At 38.5% G+C, this 14,670-nt stretch overlaps 1 protein-coding gene across 2 annotated transcripts in view; it reads right to left on the reverse strand.

The window, feature by feature from the left end:
* Positions 1–362: 362 nt before the first annotated feature.
* Positions 363–14,670, reverse strand: part of CDH11 (cadherin 11) — a 145,113-nt gene continuing 130,805 nt past the window's right edge. For both annotated transcript variants that reach the window (XM_026494903.4, XM_057314134.1), the window contains 2 exons: positions 3,429–3,680; positions 363–1,691 (listed from right to left, as the gene is read on the reverse strand). In XM_026494903.4, the coding sequence (XP_026350688.1) occupies positions 1,195–1,691; positions 3,429–3,680 (749 nt within the window). In that variant the 3' untranslated portion in view covers positions 363–1,194. The remainder of the gene's footprint in view (positions 1,692–3,428; positions 3,681–14,670) is intronic.

Raw genomic sequence — 14,670 nt, forward strand, 5'->3', positions numbered from 1 at the left:
GGATTCATCTCTCATAGCCACTGAATTACTGATATGCAAGATCAACACCTATTATATAGCAAGTATTGCAAAATCAGAGACTGACCTAAATCTTTAGCATTCTTCTTTTTCAGAAGATGTATGTGGAGGGAAGCCAGGAAGCTAACACTGAGAATGTACAAGAAAGCTTTACACGGTGTTACAGAATCTTGTCTGAAAAAAACATTTGCAAAACAGATTTGATTTTAAATAAACAATAAAAGCAGCAGACTACAACAGCTCATAAATAGGGTGATGAAAAGATCACAATTATCTTAAATTAGAAATATAAATGGTTCATTAGAAATACTTAAAGTTTTCAATGTTAAGAATGAAACCCGGAATTAAAAAAGAATCTGTTTTTATTTCAAAGGTTGCTTCTTATATTGAAGCTCATATTAAAGCAACAGTACAATGTTCATAAAATATAAGTGTGATGCCGTAACATTTCTTACATGTCAGAATACTGATATTTGTATGTATACTAAAATAAGAACTTTAAAATTGTACAAATAGATACATTAAAAATGGCATAGAAATAGGGAGCCTCTCACTGAAACAAGACAGTTATATCTGGCACGTATTAGTTTAAGATGAAAGTAGAAGCAAAAAGATTTACAAGAATCAGCAGTAACAAGATTGATGCTTAAGAGACATAATTGTACATTGTATTGTACATACATTGTATGGGCTTAAGCTGGCTGAATATTATATATTTCAAGTTTAAAAATGCACTACGTACAGAGTGTCCATAGTTTAAGGCGAAATTACAGCTCAGAACTGTTGTCCTTTCTAATTTTGTGGAAGCTTCTTTGACAAATTAAAAAAAAAGAAGAAGAAGAAGAAAGACTTCGATATTCATAACACATAAACAATTTCCCTTCATTGTAAGTTCACCGTTAGACTTCTCCTTCACTTAAATATTTTGTACGCCAAGTGGTTTTTCTCTAGAGAAGTTGATACACAACTTCAATATTTGCCTTTTTGCAAGAAAAGGTACTTCACAGTATTTACCACTTTGATGTCCTTGCAGTTTTATGAAATGTATCCTCTCTGTAAAACTTTGCTTGTTTTAAATGAGCCTTTCCTTGATTTAAAAAAATACCTGTTTACATATCTTCTAGATTCTTCAGAACGCCAGACACAGTTCTTAAGGCCAAATTTGTATCGTTATTGTTAAGAGTCGTCATCAAAAGTGTCTTTGGAACCATACAAGTCTGCTAGTTTCTTAAAACGAGGTCCCCAGTTCTGTAGGTAGTCATAGTCCAAGTCTGAATCTGTTGTGGCGGACTCTAAGGAGCTCAGGGACCCAGCCACTGAGCCCCTGCCTTCGTAACCATAGATTTGGATGGAATCATAAGGAGGGGCAGTTGGGTCATTATCTGCCTCCTGTATTCTCGTGTTGATGAAGTCATCGACATCCACACTGTTGGGTGCTGGCCGGAGCCCAGGTCGAGGCATGTACTGATACTCAGGTTTTATGTCTTTGCGAGGGATAAATCCGTTGATCCCATCCGGATTCTGGAGAGTGGCAATATCAAAGGCTTCTGTGTCTTCTTCCCCACCCCCTTCGTCATCATAGGTAATGATGTTCTCACGGACGTCTTCTTCCTCAAAGACGATGAGTGGTTCTTTCTTCTGCCTTCTCAGGGTCACAAACAATACTACGATGACTACAAGGAAAGCATAAGAAAGTGAGCACAGGTTAAGCCCAGTATTCCTGGAGTTTTAAGGAGAACGCTGCTTACCGTACGCATGAGGTGTGGCTGCTCAGAATAGGAGCCAGTGTAGGAGTCTATGTAATGAGAGCTTTACCTGGAATCCCCAAACATGTATAACACCGCCCTCCACCTGGCTCTTCCTCTGCAAAATGCTGCCAGGAAAATATGATATCCAAACAAGCCGGCAAGTTGGAACTATTTTGAGCTTTTTACAAATGAATCTGACATTATTTGGAAGTCATCTCTCTAAGAATTAGGAAGATTCTAAATAGACTGGTCTGCAGCCTCTTAAAAATGGCCTATGTTGGTTTCTTTTTCTGAAAGAAGACAGCTGTCTCTCCAAAGCTTATGAATGAGGATGTTCCAAGACCTCAGGTCCTACCTTTCTAAAGGAGGTGATGCTCATTCCCGCTCAGAGAACTGGGGGGTGGGGGAAGGGGGAGGAGCAGTGATGCTACTCTATCTAGTAAGAAATCTTATCACAAATGTGGTTGGATTCTCTTCAAACCACTGTAGGGAAGAAGGGAAGTTTATAATGACTCTCAGGAGACAAATCTCCTCTATTTATTTAAACACAGAAAGTCAGAAACAGCTGAACCCAGAAGAAGCAGCTCTATCTCCTCCCTGAGAGCGCTGATTCCACTAGGCTCAGGCAACCTAGGATGAGTGGGCAGAACCACTTACAAGGAAAGCTGAGACACTGCTTAATTCTTCATTTTCCACCTCCCCACAAGAGGCTTCTACGATATTCCATGAGAACACTCTCCCACACGTGGAGCTGGACTAAAGACAACATTTGTGCCTGAATCTGGCAAGGGGTCTGAGAGCCCCTGTGGGTCCACCATCACTGGGAGATGCAAGGATGAGGGCTCCCTTTATCCCCCAGGGCTGGACACAGTGCCTGGTACCCAGATAATTCTCAAGAACTCTCTGTTGACCTGAACTCACTGGCTCTTCCCTATGTAGCTGGGCCCCCTCAACTCATTCAGTGGAGAACCAAACACCATGAAACAAGCATAAATTGTGTGTCAGAATGCCTTGGGTTTGAAAGCTGATTTTTCTCCTACGTGATCTCCTCTTCCTGAAGCCCAGCAGTGGTAAATGTTATTAGCATGGGTACACTGCCATTCTTACAGAGATGACATGAAAGTGTAGGAAAAGGCTCCTAGGGGTCCCCATAAGCTGAGGCTTGTACCCAGATATTACATTTGTTAATCAGAAGTGGAGTCAAGATCCAGCTTGGCCAGGCCAACTTTCGTCCAGTTCCTTGAATACCTCATACCATGTCTTTGGCCTCATGATTATTTTTTCTGTCCCTAACTCTTTTCTTTCCTCTTCTAAGGCAAAACATTGCTCATATACGAGGCCTCTGCCTAAATTCCTCTTCTGCAAAACCTTGTCAGATGTCCCCCTACAGCACCCCCAGACGGCTGCTGCTCTGCGATGGCAGCACTGTGGTCATCATAACCTTCCCCCAACTCTACTCAGAATGCTTGTTAAGTGTCCTCCCTGTTTCTCCCATACTAGAAAGTGCACCAGAGCAGGCCCCACCTCTGCCTTGTCTCTACTTGTAGCCACAGGATATGGCATAGTTCTGGTAACCAGCCTGCACTCCAGAAATATATGTGTTTCAGGGATGGGCATCGGGTTGCAAAACCCTTCCCGCAGGGGACAGCGGAGTCCTCTTACCCAGGAGAATGACGATGCAGGCAAGGATGGCAATCAGTGCCCCCGTGCTCAGGCCAGCGTTCAGGATGTAGGCCTCGGCATTGCAGGAGAGCAGTGCACCGTGCACATCGCACCCACACACCTTGATGGTCAGGGTGTTGGTGCTGCTCATGGGCGGGATCCCACCATCACTGATCACAATGGGCAGGAGGTACAGATCCTGCTTCTGCCGACTGAAGCCTCCACGCCGGGCGTACACCCCTGCTGTGTTGTCTGTTGGGAGAGCAGAGACATTTCCTCTCAGAGCAGGGCCACTGGAATCACGGCATGAATCTTCGTGCATTCGGCTTGGCAGAGGTGAGGGTGTTCTTTCTCGTCACCAAAATCAACAATCAGAATCCTTAATCTAGGTATCTACGGAAGCCACAGTCATCTGGCATTGCAGAATGCTGTCTCCATATTTTGGAACCAACTTAGAAACTGGCTCTTTTTTTTATTTGGTAGATACAAAGGCCCCCACTGGGAAGCTCACCACACTGTTTTCTGTTTGGGTGTCCCCTTCATCAGATACCACAACGAAGTGTGGGCTTGGACCACATACCCTATATGAGTATGGGAGATAATTAAATATATACGTGTGTGAGAAAAAACAACAGAAAATCTTTTTCATGTTTGTACTTTCCTACTTTATGATAAGCCTTTGGCCAGTTTCTCTGTATGTGTTTAAGAGATTTCCAGGCCACACTCAAACCTTGCCCAAACTGTAAACCCACTTTGAGTCCTAAAGGAAAATATTATCTTTAAAGGGAAAATATTTTATAAAACCAGTAGCAGGTTTATAGTTTCTTTGAAATTTAAGCACCATCCACCACCTGGTTAAACATGTCATGCCTCCTGCTCAAAGTAATTCCAACTTCTCTCCATGGTCCACACAACACAGCCCCCCACTACACAACAAACCACTAAATTTTTCCCTCATCTGAAGACTTTACTTTGCCTTCCAGGGTTACATCCCATCTGTTCCACATGTCCCAGTGCAGCCTGACATGCAGAACTTTCTTCTGTTTCCCAAGCACACCACGCTTTCCACATGCCTTTTTAGCCACTGCCCTATGGCCCTAGGAAGCTGTTCCTGGTAGCATGACAGGTAAACTCCTCAAGCCTAAAAATTGAACCCAAAAGTCATCACATCAGGGAGGCCTTTCTTGACTAGACCAAAATGCCAGATGTTGACTTCCATATATTTCTCAATCTTTTGTCACCTAAGCCCCCAAGTACTTCCTCATCATGTTTTCTGCGATCTGTACCAACCAATATATATATATATATATATATATATATATATATATATATATATATATTTTTTTTTTTTTTTTTCCAGACTGTATGCTCTGGGGGAAAATTATAAAAGAGGTGAAGTTTTTAGTATGTTCTATCAAATTACTCACACACACACAGATTCTTAGTGTGGTCTGCCTCTGCTTGTGATTACAATCAGTAACTTATAGCAATATGAATGTTATGACCAACATTACAGCCCAATAGCTAGCAGGTTTTGAATGGATTGACAGTACCCTGAATTAGCTCTTGTCATAAGAAGAAATATCTTAGACTCTCAAAATTAAATCAATATATATTAGGTGAAAGGACATGTAATGCATTTTCTGTGAGATAAAATATATTAAATATAAAAGGTAGATTCAGTCTGATTTAGGGATGAGCAGATATTCTGATTATTGCAGAAGGTAAGGTGTGTGCATGCAGTGGTTTTTGGCAAGCTGTATAATGACAGATTCTCTGCGCTTCATTGCCAACATCTCAAACAAAACAAGGCAGAACACCTAGCCCTCATTTCTGTATTTTCTGAATATTGTATGACTAGAATATATTGTTCTTATTACTGGAAAAAAGTATACATACTATGGAAAATCATGAAAAAAGATAAATAACTTGGCCAAATAGACTGTTTACTGAAAATTCAGTCTCTTGACTGTTCTCTCCTGCACCAGGCTATCCCATTGTTCTTATGCCTAAGGATTACAAAGATAAATAACTAAGGATTACAAAAAATTTACATATCTATAATAAATTATTTCAAAATATGTTATTTTTCCCTTCTCATACATTTTTTGAGTTCAAATAAGACTTTCAGAAATTAAAAGTGACAATATCTACCCCGTTTTAATAATATGAAATGTCACTAATGCCACTATGAATAAAAGTGAAAATTAAAAATCAAAGAGGAAAAGCAAATTACTTAAATTGCTTGGTCAAATACACTTCTCTGATATGAACAACATCCCCATTGGATCATTTATTTAGTTTATCTATTTGGTCACACCCTGTCACCCAGGGTGTTGGTTTGGAGGGCATGTAAACTGAGTGTTTTGTTTTTGTAAACCTGTAGAAGACATAATTTCAAATCTATCCTTCTGTGTGTCATCCACGAAAAACTGGACCCCAGATCACAGCACGCGGCTTACATATGACAGTAACTGAAATCAAACACTAATGGAAACATGGATCTGAGCAGTACTTGAGCCTATGAATGCAGGATGTCTCATATTCTGAACAAGCGAGTCCCCTCAGACATACAAACTATTACATAAAAGCTCATCAAAGTACCCAGATGACTAAAGCATTTACAGTTTCTCAGTGATAGACCTGTAGAATCTTGAGAACTTTTAAAAAAGTTCCTCTAGCCAAACGTGTTTCACATATGAATTTTAAGATTAGTTTAAAAGGTGGGAAAGAAATGGGCTGAGCATCTCTTCCTGGGTGTATACTAATTGCATGCTTTCAAATGAGTCATCTGTCCTGTCTAGAGCCTTACTTGTTCATCTTTAAAATGAGGACACTGGTTGATGTCAAATAGCATAATAAAAGTCATGGTTATCCCAGGGCTGAGGGAATCCTTCTACCAGAAAACTTTACCCCCAGTAATGACATCCTCCAGGACTGCTGACCTGGAGAAGGGTAGACAGATGTGGTAGACTAGAAACGTGACTAAGCAGCCTAGCTTGGCACTTAGGTGGCTGATGTTGTTTGAATGAATAAAATATTTCCCCTCTAGATCCAAGTGGCTCCAGTACCAATGGGAGACTGAGCTTTCTTGGGGGATGGCCATTTTAGAGGAGTCAGTGCGGCGTCCTGTGATGGTCTTTCTTGTGGTTCATTCTAATCAATGATCTTCTACTAACAAAAAAAGCCACCACTATGGGCAGGAACTTCATAAAAAAACACATCTAGAGAAACAAATTGAAAAACAAATGAACTAGCCACAATAACAAAAACCTCTATCCTGAAAATCAATTTTGCATCCTAAGTTTGACTACAAATTTTCTTTCATCCAAATTAGCAACCACTGCCTCTCTGTTTTTGAGAGGGTCCTCTCACTTTGGACATATAAATTCCTCAGGCTTAGGGTGGCCCATGAATACAAGAGGTTCCATGAGGACACATTTTCAGGGAAGTGTCAAACTGGTTCCATGGTTCATAAGATGAGGCAGAACAAGGCAAATGTTCTCAATGTTTAAATTTCCATCAAGAGATTTCTCAGATCCTTCTCCTTTATAAACTGTCCAAAGAGCAAATCTCTCAGTATTTGGGGTCAAAGAGGCCTGGGTTTGAATCTTGAATAGTCTACATATAAATTGCCTGACTTTAGTCATATTAAGTAAATGTCCTGTTCCTCTATTCTCACCCAGGAAACTAATAATTTTAAATGTTAAAATGATTCCATTCATAAAGGTACTCAGCACAGCGACAGACTGTTGGAGATGCTCAGTAAATATTAATTCTTTCCTGGAAGAGATCCTCTTTGAGCAATAAACTAATGAAGAAGAGAAACTTATTGGCAGAGAGAGGGAAGTGAATTCCTGGAAATGTCATTGCAGCTTGGAAGGCACCTGCCTCCGCAGAAGGGCTCATCATCCAGGGGTAAGAACATAGTTCATGCTCTTCAGTTCTGGGCAATGTATTTCCCATGGTAAGAAAATGTTTTTCAAGCACCTCGCTTTTTATCCTGACACCCAGTGTTCTCATCCTTGGCCACAAACACGAAACCAGCTTCATTTTCCCCCCACTTAGGCCAACCTTGCAAATGGGGTCATTAATTACTAGTATATGTCATGCACAAATTGTAGTGCTTCTATTAATGGAAAATAAATTCAGGTTTCAAATTTTTATGTCTACAACCTGGACTCCTAATCACATGCTGTTTTTACCTGCACACTTTGTCATTATACTCACAAAATGTAAAAGGTACCTGATAATGATGGTCTCCATGGTACCAGTTTGGGGATGCAAACATAGGGTTATGATGATGATGTAGCCCATTGGAGGTATACATACAACTGACATTAAAAGGGAAAATTATGATGGGTAACCGGTCCTCGATTGATAGACCACACTGGGGTCTATTTTCCCCACACTGAAAGCAGTGTTTTGTTGTTTTTTTTTTTTTTGCCGATACAAGATTTTGCAAAACACTGGAAACAGTGTTTTTTTTGGCTGATACAAGATTTTGCAAAATGGGCAGCATACGAGCATAGACCCTGCATGTTAAAAATTTGAAAAAGAGAAACCACTGAAGCAAAGGATTAGTATGTTGTGGTCTCACCATGGTGTCAGGGGAAAGGCTTGACCTACGGTGAGGGAATCAGTCACCTCAGCAGCTTCACTAAAGCTCTTAAGATGCCCTTCCTTGGCCACTCTGCTTCCTCTGTCCTTCTGTCATTGTTCAACCTGATCAGATGAGGGCCTCTCTCTGGAGACTCTTAAACATCTGGATAATTAAACCCAAACCGTGCTCTTATTTTGTTCACTTCTGACCCAAATCTACCTACTCTATGCTAACTGCTCACACCTGAGACAAAGTAGGTCTCTCTATCACTTAAATAGCTCCCCCACACTTGAAGACAGTTATGCAGTCACTAGCAGAATAATCATTATTTGATTACTTTCCTCTGGGCCCTCTCCACTTTCCCTAGAAATGTGGCAATAGTTCTATCAGGATAATGGAAAAAAAAAAAAAAACATATGCATGTATGTGAAATTAAATGTGTATATATCTATATCTATATATAGGTATAGATATATTATGTGTGTCAGAAGTCTCACTGAAGTTTTAAACTTTAATACTTTTGAAGTATATATGCTACACAATTACAAAAGACATCACTGGAAAGTTTAATTATTTAGATTTAATTTTTTTAAAGAAAAGTCTACCCCCAATGTGGGACTTGAACTCACAACCCCAAGGTCAAGAATAACATGCTCTAATGACTAAGCCAGCCAGGTGTCCCTAATTATTTAAATTTTTTATACTCATTTAGATTTGTGATTATTCAAAACTTAATTGAAATTTTTAATGCCATATTTGCCATCTTCAATCTGAGGGGCTGAAATAATAGAAATTTCAAATAAAACTTGTAACGTTTGTAGCATTTATATTTTTGGTATTACTTATGCTCAAAGATGACCTTAATAGCTTGTGTATACATATTAATGAAGAAAATTGTCTAACCCAAGACTCTGATGGTTATAACGTCTTGCAGCTGAATTAAGGAGCTGCACACTAAGAGGAGATCATCACAATCTTTTAATTAACACCTTTGATACTGAGGGATCGGCGAAACACGAATTATAATAAATAACATTGTAGGAATAACTGTCTATGTGTATGTGCGTATGAGACATCTAAGTGTGCACTGTTGGTTGGTATTAATAGATTTTTCTTTGTTGTAATTTACCACTTCCCTTGAAATTAATACTTCCTCTACTTTTGTATGAGGATAATTCTCTCCTCGGTGATAGGGAGGGAAAAAGAAACATATTGCCTAAGAATTTCTTGGTTTAAGACAAGGAAAACTACCAAGGAATTCAGTGGGATATAAACATTTAGGGTCTTTTAGTGAGTTGAGAAATCCCAGGAGTTAGTTAAATCAGTGACCAGAGGAAACCCTGAAAGAATAATATGTCTCTTCCACCAAAATGACCTATCTTTTTGTTGTTGTTGTTGGGCTGGGGAGGGAGTGAGCTCCCAGATAAGCTGTGTTGTAATGGGCAAACTGCTGCAATGAAATTCAGGCAGAAAAGGAACATAATTATTTACACAGAGAAAATGGCAGCACATTAAAAGACATCTGCCATTTTGATCTGCCAATAGAGCATCTTCCATATTGAAGCAATTAAGAGGGGAAAAAAAGTTCCATAGAAAGCTATTTGGCTATCTTTAAATAATAAAAGTAAAAAACCAGAAGCATATTTGGATGCTATCTGATACTGCTCATTAAAAAAAAAAAAAAAAAAAAGTTCTAAGCTTAGGGGAAAAAAAGGTGGGGTGGGGGAAAAAAAAGACGTTTGCCAATTGGTCTAATCGGGGTGAATCTGCTTTGGATATCCCAATTTACTCAGCCAAATCTGCTTTTCATGCACACTTTTTGTTATTGTTTTGCTTTGTTTTTTGCATTTTTTTGAGCACTTCAGACTTTAATTCTGAATGTATCAGGTATCAAAGCTCATCTAAAATAATATATGTGCAAAATAAGCACAGTTCAAAGCCATCTCTTCCTGGATCCAAACCCTAGATATCCAATTTAACTTTGTGAGATAATAAATAATGAACGGAAAGAGGAGGTGGGTTATGTGCTATTGACTCCCCAGAACATTCTGACATTGTAAGGTGGGTGTCTTTATAAGCCTGAAGCTTATGTCATAACATAATCATTTTCCTCTAATAATAATGGATCCCTGAAACTTCTGAAGCACATCATCTATTTCCCCAGCCATTCTTTCATTTTAATCCTTGCATTTGGTCAACCCACTATTTTAAGTGCTGGGACACTGCCCCTACGGAGCTCATGTTCTAGTGGGAGACAAACAGGGAATGAGTGTTTAGAATAGCAAGGTAAGGAAAAATAAGAAAAGCTATGGCAGTGTTCCTTCCTCAGAGGAGGAAGCACTCAAGACAGGCCTGGGATACCCCGCAAAGCTTCGCTTCAGTGACTTCATTTATGGGGAGACCTGAAAGAGGAGGAATAGGCAGGAGGAGTCCATTCCTGGCAGAGCAAAGTATATGAGAACAGCTTATTTTCCCATGATTATGGAAGATGGAAAGAGGAGACTGTAACCGGGGAACTATGAAATTACCTGGTTTTTGACGGAAATCACACTGACACAAAATATGAAAGAAACATCAAGGGTGAAGAAGGTCAACTGAAATAGGGAAGCTGCTTCGTAGTGTTTAAAGGGCTGCTCTGTCAATTTGTTGACTTGAAAATCCTAAGAGTATTTTTGTTGGTGTTAAAATAGGAACTTATTGCAAGCTCCTCAAACAGTCCTCTGTTGCTCAAATGACTCGGCAATGTTTCTGTAGCTAAATAACCCCATGATCTGATAGGCCTCCAACTTGAGTTGAGATGACCTATTGGAGAGCATGCAATCCTGGGGTTCTCAGAATCTGGGATGTGTTCCAACTGTGCCCACCTTCCAGTGATTTGGTGCTTTCCTCTCTCAAAACAGCAGCACAGTCTATGAGTTAGGATTGATGTAATAATTGACAATTTTTAAAAAATAAAACAGTAACAGGATTAATTATGTGTCAAATATTCACGTTAGGATTATTCCCCTTCTAGTGATAAAGAGTAAAGCCAAGCATTTAATCGCTAACCCTCGCTCTTCCTCTATATTTTATCAAATGATCACTGTCTGGAGGAAGAGGTTTGGAAATTAAAAATATGAGGTTTGATATTAGGATATTTCAGTTTAACTCCTTCAACAAATCATTAGGTCAAAGGACAAAATCATACTCCCTCCTCTGGTTAGAATCCAAAAATTGTGATAACAATTTAACATCCAATTTTTTTTTTTTTAAGTAGGCTCCATGCCCAGTGTGGAGCCCAATGTGGGGCTTGAACTCATGACCCTGAGATCAAAACCTGAGTGAGATCAAAAGTTGGATGCTTAACCGACTGAGCCACCCAGGTGCCCCTGAACATCCATTCTTTTAATAAAATAATAATGGAAAGGAAATTTCCTAAAATACGCACACACACACCCCACAACACAACTCTTAATGTTAGTATTACTACCAATATTATGCTTAATGGTGAAACTCTAGAAACTCTTAAGTAACAAAGCAAGAATGGCTATTATTCAGCAATGTCCACAATACCCAAACTATGGAAGGAGCCGAGATGCCCTGCAACAGACGAATGGATAAAGAAGATGTGGTCCATATATACAACAGAATATTACTCAGCCATCAGAAAGGATGAATACCCACCATTTACACTAACCTGGATGGAACTGGAGTGAATTGTGCTAAGTGAAATAAGTCAAGTAGAGAAAGACAATTATCATATGGTTTCACTAATTTGTGGAACATAAGGAATAGCATGGAGGACATTAGGAGAAGGAAGGGAAGAGTGAAGGGGGGAAATCAGAGCGGGAGACGATCCATGAAGGACTACGGACTCCGGGAAACAAACTGATGGTTTCACAAAGGAGGGGAATAGGGCTATGAGGTTAGCCCGGTGATGTATTAAAGAGGGCACGTGGGGGCGCCTGGGTGGCACAGCGGTTAAGCGTCTGCCTTCGGCTCAGGGCGTGATCCCAGCGTTCTGGGTTCGAGCCCCACATCAGGCTCCTCTGCTATGAGCCTGCTTCTTCCTCTCCCACTCCCCCTGTTTGTGTTCCCTCTCTCGCTGGCTGTCTCCATCTCTGTTAAATAAATAAATAAAATCTTTAAAAAAATAAAAAAATAAAAAAAAAATAAAGAGGGCACGTATTGCAATGAGCCCTGGGTGTTACATGCAAACAATGAATCATGGAACACTGCATCAGAAACTAATGAAGTACTGTATGGTGACTAACCTAATTAAGAAAGAAAGAAAGAAAAAGAAAGAAAGAAAGAAAGAAAAGAAAGAAGAAAAAAATGGCTATTATTATTACTGTTATTTAACACATTCTAAAAGTGCAGATCTATAGAAATAGACAAAAAAATGTTAAAAAAAAGACAAAGCAAATTGTCATTATTTAGCTTTTATGTAGTTGTCTCCTTAGAAAATCCAGGAAAATTAGCTGAGAAGTTACATCACTTTAGAACAATGTCCAATAATAAACAAATTAATTAAAATAGCTATAGTTTATACTAAAAATACTTAGAAAATACAACTTAAAAATCCACTTCACAACAGCATCCAAATATAAAGTAGCTAGCCATCAGCTTAATAAGAAATACAGAGAAGAAAACTACAAAACCTTCCCGATGGCAAATAAAAAGAGAATTGATTCAGTAGAAAGTCAGATCATGCTTCTGTATGGAAAGAATATTTAAAATTTTTTTGTTCTTAAATTAATCCATAAATTTAAGGTAAACTCAGTAAAATTAACAAAAATACTTATCAGGCACCAGAAAAATAATTTTAAAAATTATCTGGAGGAACAAAAAAGTCAAAATTTAAGAGTAATAAGAATAAGAAAATGAAAATAATGTGGAGAAAGCATCCGTCAGGTTTTAATATATATGTATATGACATATTAAAGAAAATTATAATACCAGCACTAGAGTAAATAGATAGAATTATAAGAATTAAAAGTCCAAAAAAATCTAATACAGTTGACCCTTGAACAACATGGGGAATGGGCTACCAATGCCCCATGCAGTCGAAAATCCACTTATAACTTTTTTTTTTTTTTGGATGTAAAGTTCGATGATTCATTAGTTGCGTATAACACCCAGTGCACCATGCAATACTTATAACTTTTGACCTTCCCAAAACTGAACTACAAATAGCCTACTGTTGGCCAGAAGCCTCACTGGTAACATTAACAGTCAATTAACACATATGTTATATATAAACATGTATTATAATACTATATTCCTACAATAACTAAGGCGGAGTAAAGAAAATATTATTAAGAAAATCATAAGGAAGAGGGGCGCCTGGGTGGCTCAGTTGTTAAGCGTCTGCCTTTGGCCCAGGGCGTGATTCCAGAGTCCTGGGACTGACCCCCACATCAGGCTCCCTGCCCCACTGGGAGCCTGCTTTTTCCTCTCCCACTCCCCATGCTTGTGTTCCCCCTCTCTCTGGCTGTCTCTCTCTGTCAAATAAATAAATAAAAATGAAAATAAAAAATCATAAGGAAGAGAAAATACATTTACAGTACTGTACTGTATTTATCTTAAAATAATCCATGTGTAAGTGGACCCATGCCATTCAAGCCTGTGTTTTTCAAGGGCCAAGTGTACTATGTAATGTAGTAACACTTCGTAACACTATCTTACGAAGCAGGTGGGAATGACCGATTATTTCTTAAATGATATTTAGGTAATGGCCAACAAATGGGGTCTATACATTTATTTCACATGGACAAATGGTTGAAATGGGAAATAGGAATGTGTAAGAAAGAAAAGATAAGTGAATACTGACATCTATTTTGGATGAGAAAAGCCTTGCTAACAATAATATTAAACAGACAAAAACTGGTACCCAAAGAGCATCATCTATAATTATGAACACAGCACAATCAGAATCGAAAGGGCATGGAAACGCTGAGAAATTCTATGCAGTAGGTATGACAGGTCCAAGGTTAATAACATTAGAAGACGAAGAGACTTTACAAATCAGTTGCAAAGTGGTGAATATACAATTCAAAAAATGGGCAAAGAACATGAATAGCCAATTTACAAAAGAAAAGGAACAGAAAAGAAATGATCAATACTTACTTAAAAAATCCTAGGTTTACTAATAATGAAAGGCATTGACATTTTAAAATGTAATTATATTTCACTTATCAAGTTGCCAACGATTTGAAAAGAGTAATAATATCTAGAGTTGGCTTGAATGTGAAGAAATGAGACCCCACTTATTTTACTCATAGTATGATAAATAGTTCTGGTGGTATACATATTTCTGGTGGTCAGTTTGTCAATTAAGTATCAAAGGCTTTTGATCCAGTAATTCTATTCTAGAAATTTATCCTAAAATACTATTTAGATATGCAGCGAAAGTGTGTGAAAACAATGTCCTTACACAATGGTCAACTGAGATCAGACACCTTTACAGTAGAAATTAGGAAGATATTCAGGAAAATGTTGACATAAGCATATTGATGCTGATAAGTGTGTATCACATATTATTAGGTGGAAAAAAGTGGTCATGAATTTTATCATTGCCTTTTTTAGAGATCATATATATATATATATATATATATATATATATATATATATATGCTAAGAAAAAGTCTGGACAGAAAT

The sequence above is a fragment of the Ursus arctos genome, unplaced genomic scaffold, assembly GCF_023065955.2.
Source record: "Ursus arctos isolate Adak ecotype North America unplaced genomic scaffold, UrsArc2.0 scaffold_19, whole genome shotgun sequence".
NCBI lineage: Eukaryota > Metazoa > Chordata > Mammalia > Carnivora > Ursidae > Ursus > Ursus arctos.